Source organism: Triturus cristatus, chromosome 11 (assembly GCF_964204655.1).
Source record: "Triturus cristatus chromosome 11, aTriCri1.1, whole genome shotgun sequence".
NCBI classification, from domain to species: Eukaryota; Metazoa; Chordata; class Amphibia; order Caudata; family Salamandridae; genus Triturus; species Triturus cristatus.
The window spans coordinates 809862727-809878664 of record NC_140594.1 but is presented as its reverse complement, the minus strand read 5'-3'; the positions used below and the strand labels follow the sequence as shown (position 1 = coordinate 809878664).

General features: G+C 50.0%; 1 protein-coding gene across 1 annotated transcript in view; it reads left to right on the top strand.

Moving 5' to 3' along the window:
* The first annotated feature begins 734 nt into the window (after window positions 1-734).
* The window catches only part of PGBDF (plakoglobin binding and degradation factor), a 216573-nt gene continuing 201369 nt past the window's right edge, over window positions 735-15938 (top strand). The window contains exon 1 of the mRNA XM_085634529.1: window positions 735-1056. Within this exon, the coding sequence (XP_085490655.1) occupies window positions 969-1056 (88 nt within the window). The 5' untranslated portion in view covers window positions 735-968. The remainder of the gene's footprint in view (window positions 1057-15938) is intronic.

Below are 15938 nucleotides of genomic sequence, written 5' to 3'. Positions count from 1 at the left end.
CAGGCATCACAGTTCCCATACGTTCCCCTGCAACACAGTTTTTTTTATTTGGTACATGTCACTCGGGGTCCTTCTCCCAGTCTTCAGCCACCAGCATTAAGAATGCCGGGAACAGTACCCATACTTACACTCAGAAAATGAAGCAATAGGACCCAGTATGTATAATTATGTTGGTTGAAAATGAAGGGCTGGCTGACAGTTTGCCTCGTGACACAGGTCCACTTAACAGCTCTGATACAGTTTGTGTAGTGGGCTGTGGTTATTTTTCTGTATTATGGAAATGTTTTGCTGTCAGGTGGGGGATGCAATGTATGACACTTAACTAGTCCTGGCTTTTTAACTGCCACTTCTTTTCATTCTGGAACTTGAGTTTTTCTCCATTACAAAACAGTGCCTCAACAACACAACTTTTAAAGCGCACTTTTAAGTGTCCAGTAAAATGAAGTCGAGGTTCAGTATTTCTAGTTATTGTTTTTTTTTTATTTAAAGTGCAGGCACTTCTGTAGGGAATAGGCTCAGGTTAAAGCTCGGGTATATATAATTAGACAATAAAGGGGACTTTACACGAGATGTCGGCAGTGTTGCAGTACACAAAGGTAGAAAACCCTGATAGCACATTTCTGTCGCCATGGAAAAAAGCAAACTGCTTACCAAATACCGGTTGGCTCCTTCAAATTATGGTGGAGTTTGTCAGCGAAATAATTTAATCCGGAAATTCATAAGAAATCAGCAAATGAGCACGCTGCCCCCGCTCCGGCCTTCCCATACAACGAACGGAAGCCAGCCCAGGAGTCAATCAAGCAACATTAGCCGGCATTATTAAATATGGACTCTGGAGCCAGGAGGCTAACGCGGTTACCGAGGTCCAGGAGACAGTTGGGTTGAGACTGAGCAGAACACCGACCGAACCATGATTGATAAAACGCCGCACCGCGAGGACGAGGGCGTTATCAGGGTGCGAGTCCGCCATGCCTGTTGCATCGCAGACACATTCCACCTTCCAGCCGGCGCGAGAGCTTTGTTTTCGGTGCAGCTTCCAACGCGGGTGTCCATTCGGTAAGTCGACAACGCGTGTTTTAATATTCCCTAGTTTCACGTTTTCTTGACAGGCAGGGCGAGAGGTCCTGGGCAAAACTAATCGTTTGTCTATGAGACCCAGTAGGGGTGCGTCAAATTGCTTGCGACAAGGAAAAGATCCAGTTCAAGGTTGTTTCTTAGCAATCCAATGCCTTCTGGGAGATGTAGTTGTAGATTATCTCAGGAGACCTAACGTTGTAGATAGATTATTTCGGGTGGTAGAAGGAAAAACAGTAAAAGAAAACCATGATTAGGAATGGTCCCTGGTGTCTGGAGACATCTCGAAAGTCAACTTTACCAAGGCCTAGGTACAAAACGCCTTGAAACATTGATGCTTCTAAAGCCCCCCATTTTTTTTAAATCAGGAAGACCCTCTTAGACCCCTTTTTTATTTGTCTATAATCCTTCCCCATTATTTTCACTTTTTTGGCGCAGCCCTAACGCGTTACACTATAATGACTTGCCCAGTTGGCATTTTGCTTTTATTTCCCAAAGTTTTTGCTACAATTGTTTTTCCTCTGAAGATTTTCTCCAATCAAACCACATCATGGCCTTGGCTGTTTGGACCCAGTGGATGGAGGGTAGCCTTGAACTTTTGTCTGCTAACTGGTGAGGGTAAGGAGGGGGCTTCAGATTCTGCACAGATGGGGCCAGTTAGCAGATTCAAAGATGTGTTCTCAGCCCTCTCCGTAACAGAACCCGTCCCTTAGTATGCATGCAACGTGCGATTCACCCACTACTCAAAATTCTCCCCACAATCATGTCTCAAGGAGTGAGCAAACAGCTTGTAGTCCTGTATTCACACTAACTTGGATCCTTATGAACTTTGATAATTTGCATAAGCAACATCAATCATTTGTTAAAATTTCTTAAATTCTCCTGATGGACAATAAGATGCAAACAGATTCAGAGAGTTACATTAGACAAAAGACTGTATTTGCATCATAAACATTGCAGCAACTATCAAGATACATACATTGTGGTGAAAACCCCCTGTGCTCGTTGTACCAGCAGCCTTCACTTGCACTGACTCCTGAGTACCACCCAGGGCATCCTGCAGCATTGATGTAACACATTGCCCAACAGTCATTAGTAGCAACTTTCTCCAACCTCCCATCACGGAGGTAACTACCACACCAGGACACCGCATAGCGCATTTGCCTCACCGGGGTACCTGAACACAGGTGCACTCCCCAAAAGTTCTTAACTTGGGCATCTTGTGTAGGGCAGGAGTCCAGGAACACCAGCAGGTCAATTCTCCCTCCCGGCAGTCCAGTGTCCCACTGAATGCTCTCCCCATCAAAGGGTCAGTCAGTCCAGACAAAAGGTCCACTTCTCGGTATCCCCCTCTATTTTGCTGCGATGGACCCAGCCGACTCCTCTGCTCTAGGGATGGGTGGGTAACTTGCTGCCTGTCTACACCTCTGGAGACAACAAAGAGAATGGCTCTACTCCAACCTACTGCTTATATCGCCCTTGGTGGAGCCTCGGGCCCTCCGATGACCTCACTGGCCGGCCCGTGCAGTAATCTCTTCTGGTGCATGGGGGGGGGAGAGGGGGGGGAAGGGCTCAAGTCCGAGATGCAACTAAGGACACCACGCTCCAAGGTGCGGGTGGCTCCAAACATTCTCAAGACTCGGTGAATGAGGATGAGCCCTGTGCGTAACAAAATTACTCTAAATCGTACCATCCAGGTAAGGCACATGACCTGCACCCTTATGATTATGAATAAGGCGTTTAAAGGTGAAAGACTATGCTCCAAAGACTACAGAAGTTCCTTTAAAAGGTTTTTGTCATCACCAGGGTGGGGTTATCTGTGGCTGGTGGAGGAGTCCTAGCAGCTTCGGACTGGCATATAGAGCAATCTGCCAGGGCCAGAAGTGTATAACTATGTTATTCACATAATTTTAGTAAAATCAAACATTCTTCGCTAACACCAGACCTAAAAACAAAAAACATTTGCTCTGGAGTTGGCCTGCCAGCCTCTTGCCTTTTCTAATGCTTTTTTTGTAATATTTTTGCTTATCTTCATTACATCTAGATAGGGGGAAGTGTTGAAAAGATAGATAAATAGTGAGGCTTGCAAAGACAGACAGAGAGGGTTGTATAAATAGTGTTGCAAAATAGAGCAGTGTGGGGGCCAGGTTTTTAGCTGTTTAACTTGTTTTATGGTCTAGTGGATGATTTTACTGTTTATTTCTACGATATTTAGGGTGGCCTGGCGTTTTGCCGGGAAAGTCCCAGGTTTTCAACAGTTATTCGGGCAGATTGCACTAAATTTGGCTCATGTCCGGGTTTTTTGAGAAGGTAAACTGAAGACAGAGAGAGGCACTTTTTAGGTGTTCCAAAGCACAGCTAGTTAACAGCTGTTAGAAGAAAGCAATTTCATTAACAGGCATGATGCTGGTTTTAAAAAATACATTTTATTTAGTTTCTTAGTTCCACTTCTGTGTTTCTATGTTGGTGGGCGCTGTCATTCTTTGCCACTTTGTTGGTGTAAAATGTTAGTCCTTCCTCTCTTTTTGGTGAAATGTCCCATTTTTTTGGATCACACGATCTGATCACCCTACCAATATTGTAACGAGCATGGCCTGAAGAAAGCACAAATGCAGGCAGTTCCATATCTTGCACCTGTGCAGCGTGTCTTTACAAGTTTAAAACTGCTCCGATTTGAAAACATGCGCCACTTTTTAGCTATCTAGTTTGCTAATCTTTCATTTTGGGGCCTTGACCTATTTTATGTCTTGGTCCAACCCTGAGTTCTTGTCAACTCATGGCACTGCAGGAACCCAGGTAAAAACAGGACAGGTCATGAACGTTTGGAATGCAACTTCCAGTGCATCAGTTTCCTGTGAACAATGTTCTATGCTGCCTGCTCATCATGTAAGACAGGGCAAGCCCCTTGAAATCTTCCTGCCAACTCACTAGGCTGCTATTGTTTATTAGGTCATAATAGAGGCTGCCTGAAATTTCCTTATAAAAGCCCCTTTCTAATTTCCTTCTTACTTGTGACATCTCTAGTCACCGGTGCCAAAGAAGTGACATAGCTGCTCAAATGTAATAAATTATTACAGGTGAGTTATGACACTTGAGAGCTAGCGACTGATTGGAAAGGCAGGTCACAGAGCATAATTAAAGCTGAACTTTCAAAAACAAAACATGCCTTTTCCTACTTCTTCTCTTCTTTTTCAGATGAGCAGAGGTAAACAGAAAGGAGATATTTATGACAACATGTTTTGTTTTTCACTTACTGAATTATAGGAAAGATAGATTCTATCTGCATGTCTCTACGGGTCCTAAGCTACAGCATTTTTTAAATCTGACATGTATTAAACTGCATTTAATATCTTTTTGCAAGAAACATCTAAGTGGTTTTTGGTTTGTTTAATTGTGTACTACAGATTCTAAATGTATTCTTCACGTTTATAGACATCCCATCTCTTTCATATGAAAGATCACCACACCAAGGATTTCAATTGTTTGTGGGAAGAGTATTGGGGTGAAACTGTATTTTAAGGAATAACGTACCCCTGCCATACATTGTTAGCTCCCCTATAGGATCCAAAAACTCCTCAGGTGACTTGCAAAATTCTCATAATGTATAACAAGTGTAGGAAGGTGGATATCTGACTATGGTTACCCCCAACTTTTTGCCTAGTGTCTAGCTGGTTTTTCGACTTAGTTGGCCTGAGATCCTGCCATTCAGGGTCTCAGGCTGTCTGCTCTCTCTTTAAAATGGACTCCATGTACCTTAGGTACATACACAATTGGTAAGGATCACCTTATTGGACCCTGTACAGTGTACCCTAGGTACCTACGGCATAGGTGTACCCGAGGCCACCCAGGGGCTGCAGCATGTATTATGCCACCCCTGGTCTGGCCTTCCAATCAGACACAACTGGCTGATCCCTCAGCTGGGGCAAGGTCGTGTAATCACCCCTTGCTTAGATATAGTATACCTATATCTACCCTTAAAATAGACACATGTGTACCTATCAGCCACTCCTATGGCAGGCCTTAACAATCCTGGAGGCAGAGTGCTTGGTAACATGTGAGATGGTGCTCTAGCTTGAGCTGAGCCTGTCTGCAGCTTTCGGAACCATGTCCTTATAGCTGTTCTATGATATAGCCTACCATATACTCTTAAAGTGCCTTATAATCTTAAACGGTTATGGTAACTATGGTTTGGCTTTATCAAAACATGTCGTGTAAGGTGTCTAACACTTTGGAATAATACCCCCATACCATTTCTGGTGATGAGGATATTATTCCTCCCTTCTAGAGGGAGAGAAATGTTAAAATCCTACTTTACTGTTTACCTCTAACCAAAGCCTCAGCATCACAAAATGGATGCTGCTGCCACAGACACGAGTCTGACCTCCTGCTGCTGGGAGTGATCCCGGCCAGGGGGGCTTGGACAATAGGTTTCCTGCTTGGGGAGGTGCTAGCACCTCCCCAGACAGACTTTAGTGTATTGGGGCAGGGAGGGCTGAAAGGAATGAGACATGCCTGGGGCACACATGTCCCATGCATAGTCCAGTTCAAACCGGTGCTGGGGCACTCCAGCCCCAGTCCTGGCGCGAAACTGGACAAAGGGCCTCCCAGGTCCCACCCATAAGGCGTGACCTAGCAGGCAACCCAGCCCCCCAGATTAGTATAAGAGTGGTAGCTGGGCCCCAGGAGATTAGATTATCCTGAACCTTCAACTTGGACAGAAACTCTGGACCTTCGACATTCGACGAAAGAAGAAGACTGAAGAATCTCCCTTGTGGCCAAGGAGTGGCTACCCTGTGCAAACAGGCACCATCAAGAGACTACCCTTTGCTTTGCTGAAGTTCTATGAGGGACCGACTGCAGAGCCCGACCAGAGCCTTGACTTCCAGACTTCTCCGACCCTGATCCACATCCACAGCCGAGCTGAGATCCGTGAAGGCGACGAGAGATGTGGGACCGGCTACCTGGGAAAAGTGGCGAGTATCTTCCAGCGCAGCTTCTGAGGTACCCTCGAAGTTGTGCACCGGGGATTGAGAAGCCCCAACCCCAAGCACCATCTGCACCGAAGATCAGCCCCCCACACTCCACGAGTCCTGCGTGGGGCCCTTCTGCATTTTCCTGCTTGCCGCGTCTGTCCGGTTGCTTGCCCGTTGGCTAGCGGCCTTTGTGACGACACACCTTGAAATCTTCACTGCTGGTTTGGCTCCTCCAGACTGGCTCCCGCTTCTTTGCAAAAGAGAAGCACCCCAGACCTTACTGGTCTGCACCAGAAGCAAGTCCTCCGTTCTTCGTGGGTCCCCCTTGCCAAGGCTTGGGGAGTCCTAGCTCGACTTCGACGCCGCCGACAGCAAGAGCCTTCGTGGGACAGCTCGCCTTCTGGTCCTGGTTGTCCTCGACATCTCCTGGTACCCGTGGCTGCAGCGACAAGCTTCACCCTTCACCTGCAATCTTCACGACATCGCCTGGTTCCACGTGGTCACTGGCTAGTGACCTTGACTCTGCCCCTTCTGCTTGCAGGTACCCTTCCTTCTTGATCCCGGCCTTGGGATCCACCGGACACTCTGCACTGACTGCCTGTCAGCAACTTTCCTTCAGGCATCCATAGAAGTCCACGACGAAACCCGACGCAAGTTCACACCTATGCACCCGCAGCCTGTGGGCTAGGTAACTTGGGTACTTCGGTGCTCACAAGGGTAGTGACTATCCTAGGGTCTAGTTTCCGAGTCTCGACTCTCTAGTTGCTTCAGAAGTGTCCTTAAACTGCTTATTTCAAAACTGTACTATTTCTATCGATTATACGCATTACACGTGAGTGTTTCCACTCTGCACCTGGGTCCCGTGGGCCTCCCACTTCCTAACTGTTGGTAGTGTAGTGTAGCCCCAGCGATTCCCTAGGCCTAGGCCTATTCTGTTTCCGTGACAGTGGTCCTTATACCACTTCTTTAGTATATGGTTTGCGTGGCCCCTAGGGCCTAACTGTATTACTTACCTGTGTGACTTAATGTATGCTTAAATAAGACTGTACTTACCTCGAATCTCATAAAGAGTGCTGAGGGTTGTCTAGAATAAATACACTTTATTTTATATATATATCTGTTGTGGTGTCCTTTCATTTGGTATTCAAGGGATTATATATGGTATCACAGCTGGCTTCACATGCCATTCAGAGTTTAGCCTAAGACTGCTCTTGTCCATGCTACCACTAGGATAGCTGGTCTATAAGGTTGACTTTACAACCAATCACCATAAGGGTTGCTTGGACTGATATAAGGTGTACACTAGAACTAGTGACATCATACATCAGGCCAACTTCTCACAACAAGGGATACTTTACCCCGTATATCAAACATGGGAGCCTGCAATCCCTGTATAAAAGCCAGGGTCCTAATTACTTTTTACAGTTGAGCTGTAATATCTCTAGTTACCTGTAATCCCAAAATAACATAGTGAACTGCAATAAGCTATTTCAGTTGAGTTGTGATGACGTAATGCTTCTTCAAGATCTAGCAGTAAAGTGAAAGAAAGGGCACAGAGCATCATTACAGCTCCTGTTAAAACAATCTGAAAACTGGCTTTTCTTTCTTCTAATGTGCTTTGTCTAGAAAGAAAAAGTGATCAGCAGAAATTAGATCTTTCTATCAAGATATAAGGGATAAAGTACCCCTTGACATACACTATAAGGATATTGCAAGCCACCGTGGAGTTCCATAACCTTATAGAAAAAAAAGGCTGTTGTAAGGTTATGGAACACCGAGGGGACTTACAATATCCTTATCATGTATGCTGGGGTACTTTACCCTATAAAATACATGGTCTCACTATCACCTTTCCCTCAAACCACTCAAAAACCTTGGTGTGAAGCCCTTTCATATGAAAGAGTGAGCATGTTTGCGAACATGAAGAATAAAAAGAGAACCTCTAGTGCAAAATTAAACACATAATTGCAACAGATATTAGAAACCGTTCAATACAAGAAGCTCTAAAAAAAAAAGCTGTAGGAGCAAAGAATGTGCAGAAATATGCAGAAATATTCTAACTTTTCTCTATCTAAGGAGTGCAAAAACAAAACATATTCTCTCTGCTTGTCATTGTAAGCTATTAAAATAGAGCTCAAGAAAGAAAAGCAAGTTCCATTTTCGTTGCTTTAAACAGCTGCTTCAATTATACTCCCTGACCTGACCTGTCTTACACCTCGGCTGCTGGCTCTGGCAGCAGGCATTGTGATGTCAGAACTCGGCTGAAATAACTTATTACAGTTGAGTTCTGGCGTCTTTTCTTTATAATCATCGACTGGGTGTGTCATAAATTGCCGATTTATAAAGAAATTAGAGACCGGAGTTTATACAGGGATTGCAGATTCCCACGTATTATATTTATTTTTTGCATGCTTTGGGTCATATTAGGATCTTGCTGCATGTTTCTACACATTCTGAGCTACATCAATTGTTTAATCTAACATTAAACTGATTCTATTATCTCTTACTAAAAAGTTACGTACTATTTTGGGTTTGTTTAATCTGGCTTTACATATTTTGCTTTCATCCTTCAAATCTGCATAATTCTGTCTCTTTCAGACCTGGCTTGGCAGTTAGTGCTGCACTGTTCCCATGAGGCACAGGGTCAAGGCTGATTTGCATATAGCTGGGTCTGAACTGAGGTGGCGAAGTGAGCTAAAGAATGAAGAGATTCAACCCCAGTCACAGATCTGGGTTGAAAGTCTGAAAAGGGAGGGAGGAGCCTAGCGCGCATCCAAGATGGTCGCGTGAGCACAGGGCTCCCCGGACCCTTTCTGCTCCTCGGAATATATCCTGAGACTATCCTGATTTGGTTTGTGGAATCTGGGAGATGAAGACCAGCTGATCTTATATCTCTTTTTAAAACTCTAATCGGACCTGGGAATCCTGAGTTGTCGTCGCCGGAACTTTTGGGACCCACCCGACGGAGGTGGCCGGGGTGAAGGTGACCCGTGGGGCCGGGCTGCAATTGAACAACAGCGGCCTCAGCGCGGTGCCAGTTGCCGATTCAGCACTTTCGGTTTCGGTTTTGGCCTTCAGGGGAGCAGCTGGCGTGCGTGCTCAAGGTGGCGAGGTGCCTCCTGGGCCTCTGCCCGGGGCTTGCTTCCATCTGCTACTGGTGGGCCTAACGCCTCCGACCCCTACACCGACAGCTTGTGGTCCTTTTGCTGCGCCCGCACACCTCGTGATCGGAGGTCCCATTGAGAGACTGCGCTCACATGGCGGGCAAAGGGGGTCCGGAGGGGCGCAAGACCAAGGCTTCTCTGCGCGGGGGGGCGGTCCAGAGCAACAACATGGACCGCTACACCCAGGGCCGGGGGTCCCCTGGCGCTGCTGGCCTCTCCCCGGATGCTGCAGGGGGAGGCACGGCCGTCTCTGCGGAACCTTCCCTGCAGGACATTATGGGCGCCATCGAGGGCATCAGGGAAACCATCGCGACGCAATATGAGGCCCTGGCCCGTAAGATCGACACTGTCGCGATCGATGTCACCCTGATTCGGGCCGACCTCTCCAAAACCAACGAGAAGGTCCAGGCCCTTGATACACGGACCTCCACCCTGGGTGCGGAGGTGTCGGATCTGCGGGCCGCGCTTGGGGACATTAGAGTGGTCAACGACCATATGGCCCGGCGGCTTGAGGACTTCGAGGGACGGGCCCGACGCAACAACATCCGCATCATTGGTGTACCGGAGTCCTCCGACAGCCGCCCGGTGGACCTCGTGGTCGAGGAACTTATCATGCAACAGCTGTCCCCGGCTGGCCTAAGCAAATTCTTCGCCGTGGAGCGGGCCCATCGAGTGCCGGGCGGCCGGCCTCGGCCGGGGGCCCCCCCGAGGCCTATCGTGGCTAAACTGTTCCACTACAGGGACCGCGACGCTATTCTGCAGGCTTCACGGACCCGTGGCCCGGTCCGCTACGAGAACTCGACCATAAATTTTTATCCGGACTTTACGCAACTGGTCCAGAAACAGCGGATGGGATTCCAAGGGGTGAAGCGCCGTCTCCGCGAGCTAGGCCTGAAGTATTCGATGATCTACCCGGCTAAACTACGAGTGGAGCAGGGAGAGCGGACAGCCTTTTTTGACTCTCCTGTGGCCGCAAGTGACTGGCTGGACTCGCTGCCGGACGGGGGTGGCCGGCCCGGGCCCTCTGGGGGCACCGCAGGTGACGGTTCCCCTTAGACTGACATTTGGTCCTTGCTTTTGCGGTTTTGCACTGTACAGTTGGGTCTTACTTCTTATGCATACTGTGTCTTACCAGGACCCGTGAGGGGTGCGGGCGGGTTCGGGTCCCTTTCCTCCTCCGGGGTCTTTTTGTAGAATTGGGTTAGTGGGGCGACAGGCACACTGCAAGTTGGGGGGGGTCTTTGGCCCGCAGGGGTGCAGGGTGGGGGGAGTTGGATTTGGGGTGGGGTTGGGGGGGAAGAGGGGTTGTTTTGTTGTGTGTTGTTTGTTTACAGGGCGAGGTATTGATTTTTGTCCATATTTGGGAACTGTGCGGCGGGCTGGGGGCCTCTTGATCTATTGGAGGGGATGGGGGGAGACGGGTTGAGGCTTATGTCATGGAACGTCAATGGGTTGGGGGATCGTATTAAGCGGGGTGTTGTACTGCAATATTTGCGTCGTTTGACTCCTGATGTGGTGTTTCTCCAGGAGACGCATTTGGTTGGCAATGTCTGCCATGCGATGAACAGGGGGGGATACCGCCTCGTAGCCCATTCTGGTTTCACAACTGGCTCCAGGGGGGTGGGCATTCTCCTGCGAACCTCCCTTCCGGTGGAGATCACGAGGATAGTCTCGGATGACAGAGGGCGCTATGTGTGTTTGATTGGGAGGTGGGAGGGGCAGCCCCTTACCCTGGTTTCAGTCTACGTCCCCCCGGGCCTCCAGAACTCCACCTTTATTGACTTGGGTCGAATGCTGCTTGACCTTCCGGACGGCCTCCTGCTCATGGGCGGGGACTTTAATTCTGTGGTTTCGGGTGAACTGGATCGTCACCCACCAAGGACCCTCCCCGCTGCCCAGTCATGGCTGGGTGGGATGTTGGAGACCTTCGGCTTGGTGGATAGTTGGAGACTAATGCATCCGACCCAGTGTCAGTTTACCTTTCATTCGGGGGCGCATGGGAGTCTCTCCAGGTTAGACTACTTCCTTATGCCCGCGGCGCAGACTGGTCGGATTCGAGAGGTCAGACACCTGGCGCGTGGTATCTCCGACCATTCTCCGCTGTGGCTTCTCTTCGACACCGGGTCGCGGTCCGCAGGGCGGATAGCTCCCATTAACCCCTGGTACTTGCGGGACCCTGTGACTCGTGACAGCCTGGTTAAGGCCATGGACCAATACTTCAGTGAAAACGAGGGGTCGGTGTCGTCTGCGTTGTCCCTTTGGGAAGCCTTTAAAACTGTGATACGCGGACACGCCCTCGCCCAAATAGTGGTGGCCAAGAAGGTTAGGAGTGAGGCGGTGGTGAAGCTGGAGACTGACATCTCGGGGCTGGAGTCGGCCTTGGAGGCGGATGTTACTCCGGACGGGCTACATGCCCTTAGCCTGAAACAGTTCGAATATAGGTCCCTGGTCACTGACGCGGCCAAAACTATGTATAGGGAGCAGCAGGGCCGATTGTATGACGCGGGGGACAAGGCGGGAAAGTTGATTGCGTGGCTGGACAAAAAGGAGAGAGTGAATCGTGTGGTCCCCGAGTTGCGTGCTGCGGATGGTGTGTGTGTGACTGAGCCGGATGAGATTGTGGAATGTTTCGCTGACCACCTCCGGGCGGTGTACTCCCCGGTGACTGACAGGGATGAGGATGACTCTCGCCTCCTACTGAGAGATATTGCTCTGCCCGGCCTGTCCGTTGAGGACCGGGAGCGGCTGGACGCCCCTTTGTCGTCGGATGAAATAGCGACCGCGATTCTTTCCCTTCGCTCGGGCAAGGCTATGGGTCCTAACGGACTGCCCATCGAACTATACAAATTGCGTCCTGATAAGCTTGCGCCCTTCCTCAGCCGCATGTTCCGCGACTCTCTTGCGGCGGGTTCCCTTCCGGCCGACCAGCGCTTGGCCACTATAGTCGTTATCCCCAAGGAGGGCAAGCCGCGAGACCGCTGTACTTCTTACCGGCCTATTTCACTGCTCAATGCGGAGCCTAAAATCCTGGCGAAAGTCCTGGCCAATCGATTGTTGAGTGTCGTGTGCGACCTTATTCATCCGGACCAATGCGGCTTTATCCCGCACCGCAACACCGCTCTTAACTTGCGGCGTCTTCACGGTGCCCTTGCCAGGGCGGAGTTCCTCTCCGAACCGGCCGTGCTGGTTTCTTTGGATGCCACGATGGCCTTTGACACTATTGAGTGGCCATTCCTCTGGGCCGTCTTGGATAAATTCGGCTTTGGAGCGGGCTTTATTGGCTGGGTGAGGCTCCTTTACACGGGACCCATGGCCCAAGTGGTGGTGAATGGGCGGGTCTCTCGGCCCTTTGCCCTCGGCAGGGGCACGAGGCAGGGGTGCCCGTTGTCCCCGTTGCTTTTTGCTCTCGCCCTGGAGCCGCTCGCTGCCTGGCTCCGTTGGGAGCCCTCGCTCAGAGGGATCCGGTGGGGCCCGGGCTTTGAAGATCGGGTCTCGCTGTATGCGGACGACATTCTCCTGTATCTCACCTCACCACGGCAGTCGCTCAACGTCCTCTTTGACGTTCTGACCTCCTTTGGGAACAATTCGGGTCTCACGATCAATTGGTCTAAATCCTGCGTTTATCCCATCTCTGGTGGTCCTCCTCTCCTGCCGCCTCGGCTCCCGATTCAACTATCTCTGAGCGGCTTTAAGTACCTGGGGATATACGTTTCGCTGGACCCGGCGGCTCGCTATGAGCAGAATCTCCTGCGTCCACTTCGGCGATTGCGGGAGGACACGGCCCGGTGGTGCAGGCTGCCCCTGTCCCCGCTGGGTCGGGCTGCGCTGTTCAAAATGATGTCCCTTCCCAGGTTCCTCTATGCACTCCAGAACTCCTTCGACGTTATCCCAGTGGCCTACTTTCGGGAGGTGGAGAGCCTGCAGAGGAGACTGGTGTGGGACGGGCGGGCGCGTATTGCTCTTGCCAAGCTCACTCTTCCCTGGTATGACGGGGGCATCGCGCTTCCTGACATTCGCAGGTACTATTGGGCCTCGCAGCTAGCTGCCATTAACCACGCCACGTATGCGCCCGGCTTGAATCCGGCGTATGAGATGGACAAGTTCCTGCTTCCCGGCGGGAACTACAACAGGGCACTTTATTCCCGCCTGGCTGGCCGGACCCTTACGGGTCCTACTAAGATTGCTGTGCGGACCTGGAGGGCTGCCACTGCGGCCATGGGCTGGAGTGAGCGATTAACATGTGCTACTCCCTTGTTTGCCTCCGACCGCCTGGGCAGCTTGTGGACCACGAAGGGGTTTGACCAGTGGGACACGATTGGTATCAGCAAAGTGGGAGACATGTGGCACAAGGGCGCGGTCAAGACTTTCGCGGTGCTCCAGGCAGAATACGAGCTGACCGACAGGGAGTTCTTCCGCTACGCCCAGGTTCGACACGCCCTGCTCTCGGTCTTCGGGGAGGGGACCAAGATCCCTGTTTCCTCGCCCCTCGAGGACCGCATACTTGACGGACATGTCCCCGATAGTACTATTTCTTTAATTTATAAAAAATTAATTAATCACCGGGCGGACCTTTTTGTGCGCCTTCGGGAGGCTTGGACTGGGGATGGGGTGGAATTGGACGACGAAGATTGGCAGTCTGCACTGTCGTCCCCCAAGGAGGTTGCCATTCCGGCTCGTCTCCGGTTGGTACAGCTCAAGATTCTCCACCGGGTGTATGTGACGGGTCCGCGCTTGGTCTCGATGGGATTTTCCGACGACGGGCTCTGTAAGCGAGGCTGTGGGCTCAGCGCCACCTTTCTTCATATCCTTTGGGAGTGCCGCGAGGTGGCGGACTACTGGCGCCGGGTCCACACGGTTATGGGACAGGTCACTGGGGTTGTGCTGCTGCCGGAGGTGCGTCGCTGTGTCCTGAATGTGTGGGAGCCCAATGACTACAGCGCGGCTCAGACTCGGTGGGCGGCCCTAGGGAACATGATTGCCAAGAGGGACATAGCGCAACTTTGGGGCGCTCAACGGCCGCCCACCGTGTCAGTATGGAAGGAGAATATGGACTGGTGTATGTTTAGGGAGAAGACAGTGTATGTGGCCCGTGGCAAGCCGGGGGCATGGGGTAGAATTTGGGGGCAATGGAACGCGTATCGCGGAGGCATCTGTACGCCCCCCCTGGTAGACACTGATATCGCCATGTCCCCCTGACCCTTGATGGTTCCTGGCGCCTCTTGTAACAACTACATATGGACGTTCAGCTCCCTTGACCCCCTTCCCCCCCCCCCTCCGCCCCCCGGCCTCCCGGTACTCCTCTCTTTAGCGGATTGCTCAATTGTCCTGACTGGAGTTTCCCGGGGGGAGCCTGACCCGCACTGGTTTCCCTCATAACTCGCCTTTTGTTTTTTATTGTTTTTGTTTTTTTTTTTTGTTTTTGTGATTGTTGGACTTGCGCTTCCTGTTCCTCGAGAACTATCTGGAGCCACTGCGGGGCAGCGCCCTGGGAACTGATTGTAGCCTTGATATGTGTAGATTTCCTTCTGTACCTAGCGGCCGGCCCGGGTGGTTGTAGGCCCGTACTTGTACCCGATTTACTGTTCAATAAAAAAATTTTCAAAAAAAAAAAAAGAAAGTCTGAAAAGTTTCAGCACTCTGTCCATCATCTCCTTGTGTTTGCTTTGTTCGACTCATGTTGGCAGGGTATGCTCAGACGTGGGTCCCATGCTCACTTTGCCACTGGATTCAAGCTAGCCTGGCTGATGAAAGGTGTTACCCAGAAACCGTTCCCAGGTTGCTTGTTTCCGGTTCAGGGAAGACCTGGCTTGGCAGTTCGGGCTGGACTGTTCCCATGAGGCACAGGGTCAAGACTGATTTGCACATAGCTGGGTCTGAACTGAGGTGGCGAAGTGAGCTAAAGAATGATGATGGATTCAACCGAGATCTGTGACTGGGGGGTGAGTGTCTGAGAGGTGTCGGCACTCCGTCCATCATCTCCTTGTGTTTGCTTTCATAAAAAAAAAAAAAAACAACACACAAAGGATTTCAGAGGTTTGTGAGAAGGCTGACTGTGACCATTGAGGAATGAAAGAATAAAACATACTATGCCATGTATTAAAATAATATTGCATATCTCCTCGGAGTTCCATGACCTTAAAATCGAACTTTGTTTTTGGCCACTTTACTCCATATGGTCACAATTAGAAACAACAGAGTAGTTTAAATATACTTTTAATCTATACATCTGGGTCCTGACCTACATCTATCAGAATAAGTGCATTTTTAACAATGCTCAGAAATGAATGGACGTATAATTGAGGCTTTCAAAGGCAGAGGATTCCACAATTGTGGTGCAAACATTGAGAAACATACTTTTTTTCTCCTTACTTATTTGTAAATCGAAGCTTCCTGAGCACAATGTAAGAAGGGTATTATGTTAATCAATAGTCATTTTTTGTCATCTACTACCCCTTGATGTTTTTAAAGACTCTGGTTGCCATGCGCGTCAAATATGGGGTCAGCTGATACCTCTGGCTTGCAATTTGGGATCTCCAACACAGTACTTGCTTCATCTTGTTTGAGGGTCATGAAGACAGCCGCAAGGCTCTAAGAGCCATCTTTATCTTCCGTGGTTTCCACTCCTTGCCATCCACTAAGCCTTCATCAGGAAGTACACAGCTATTGAGGGCTAAGGGCCAGTCAAATGATCAACAGTCCAGGAGGGGGAGGTAGCACCAGCCATATA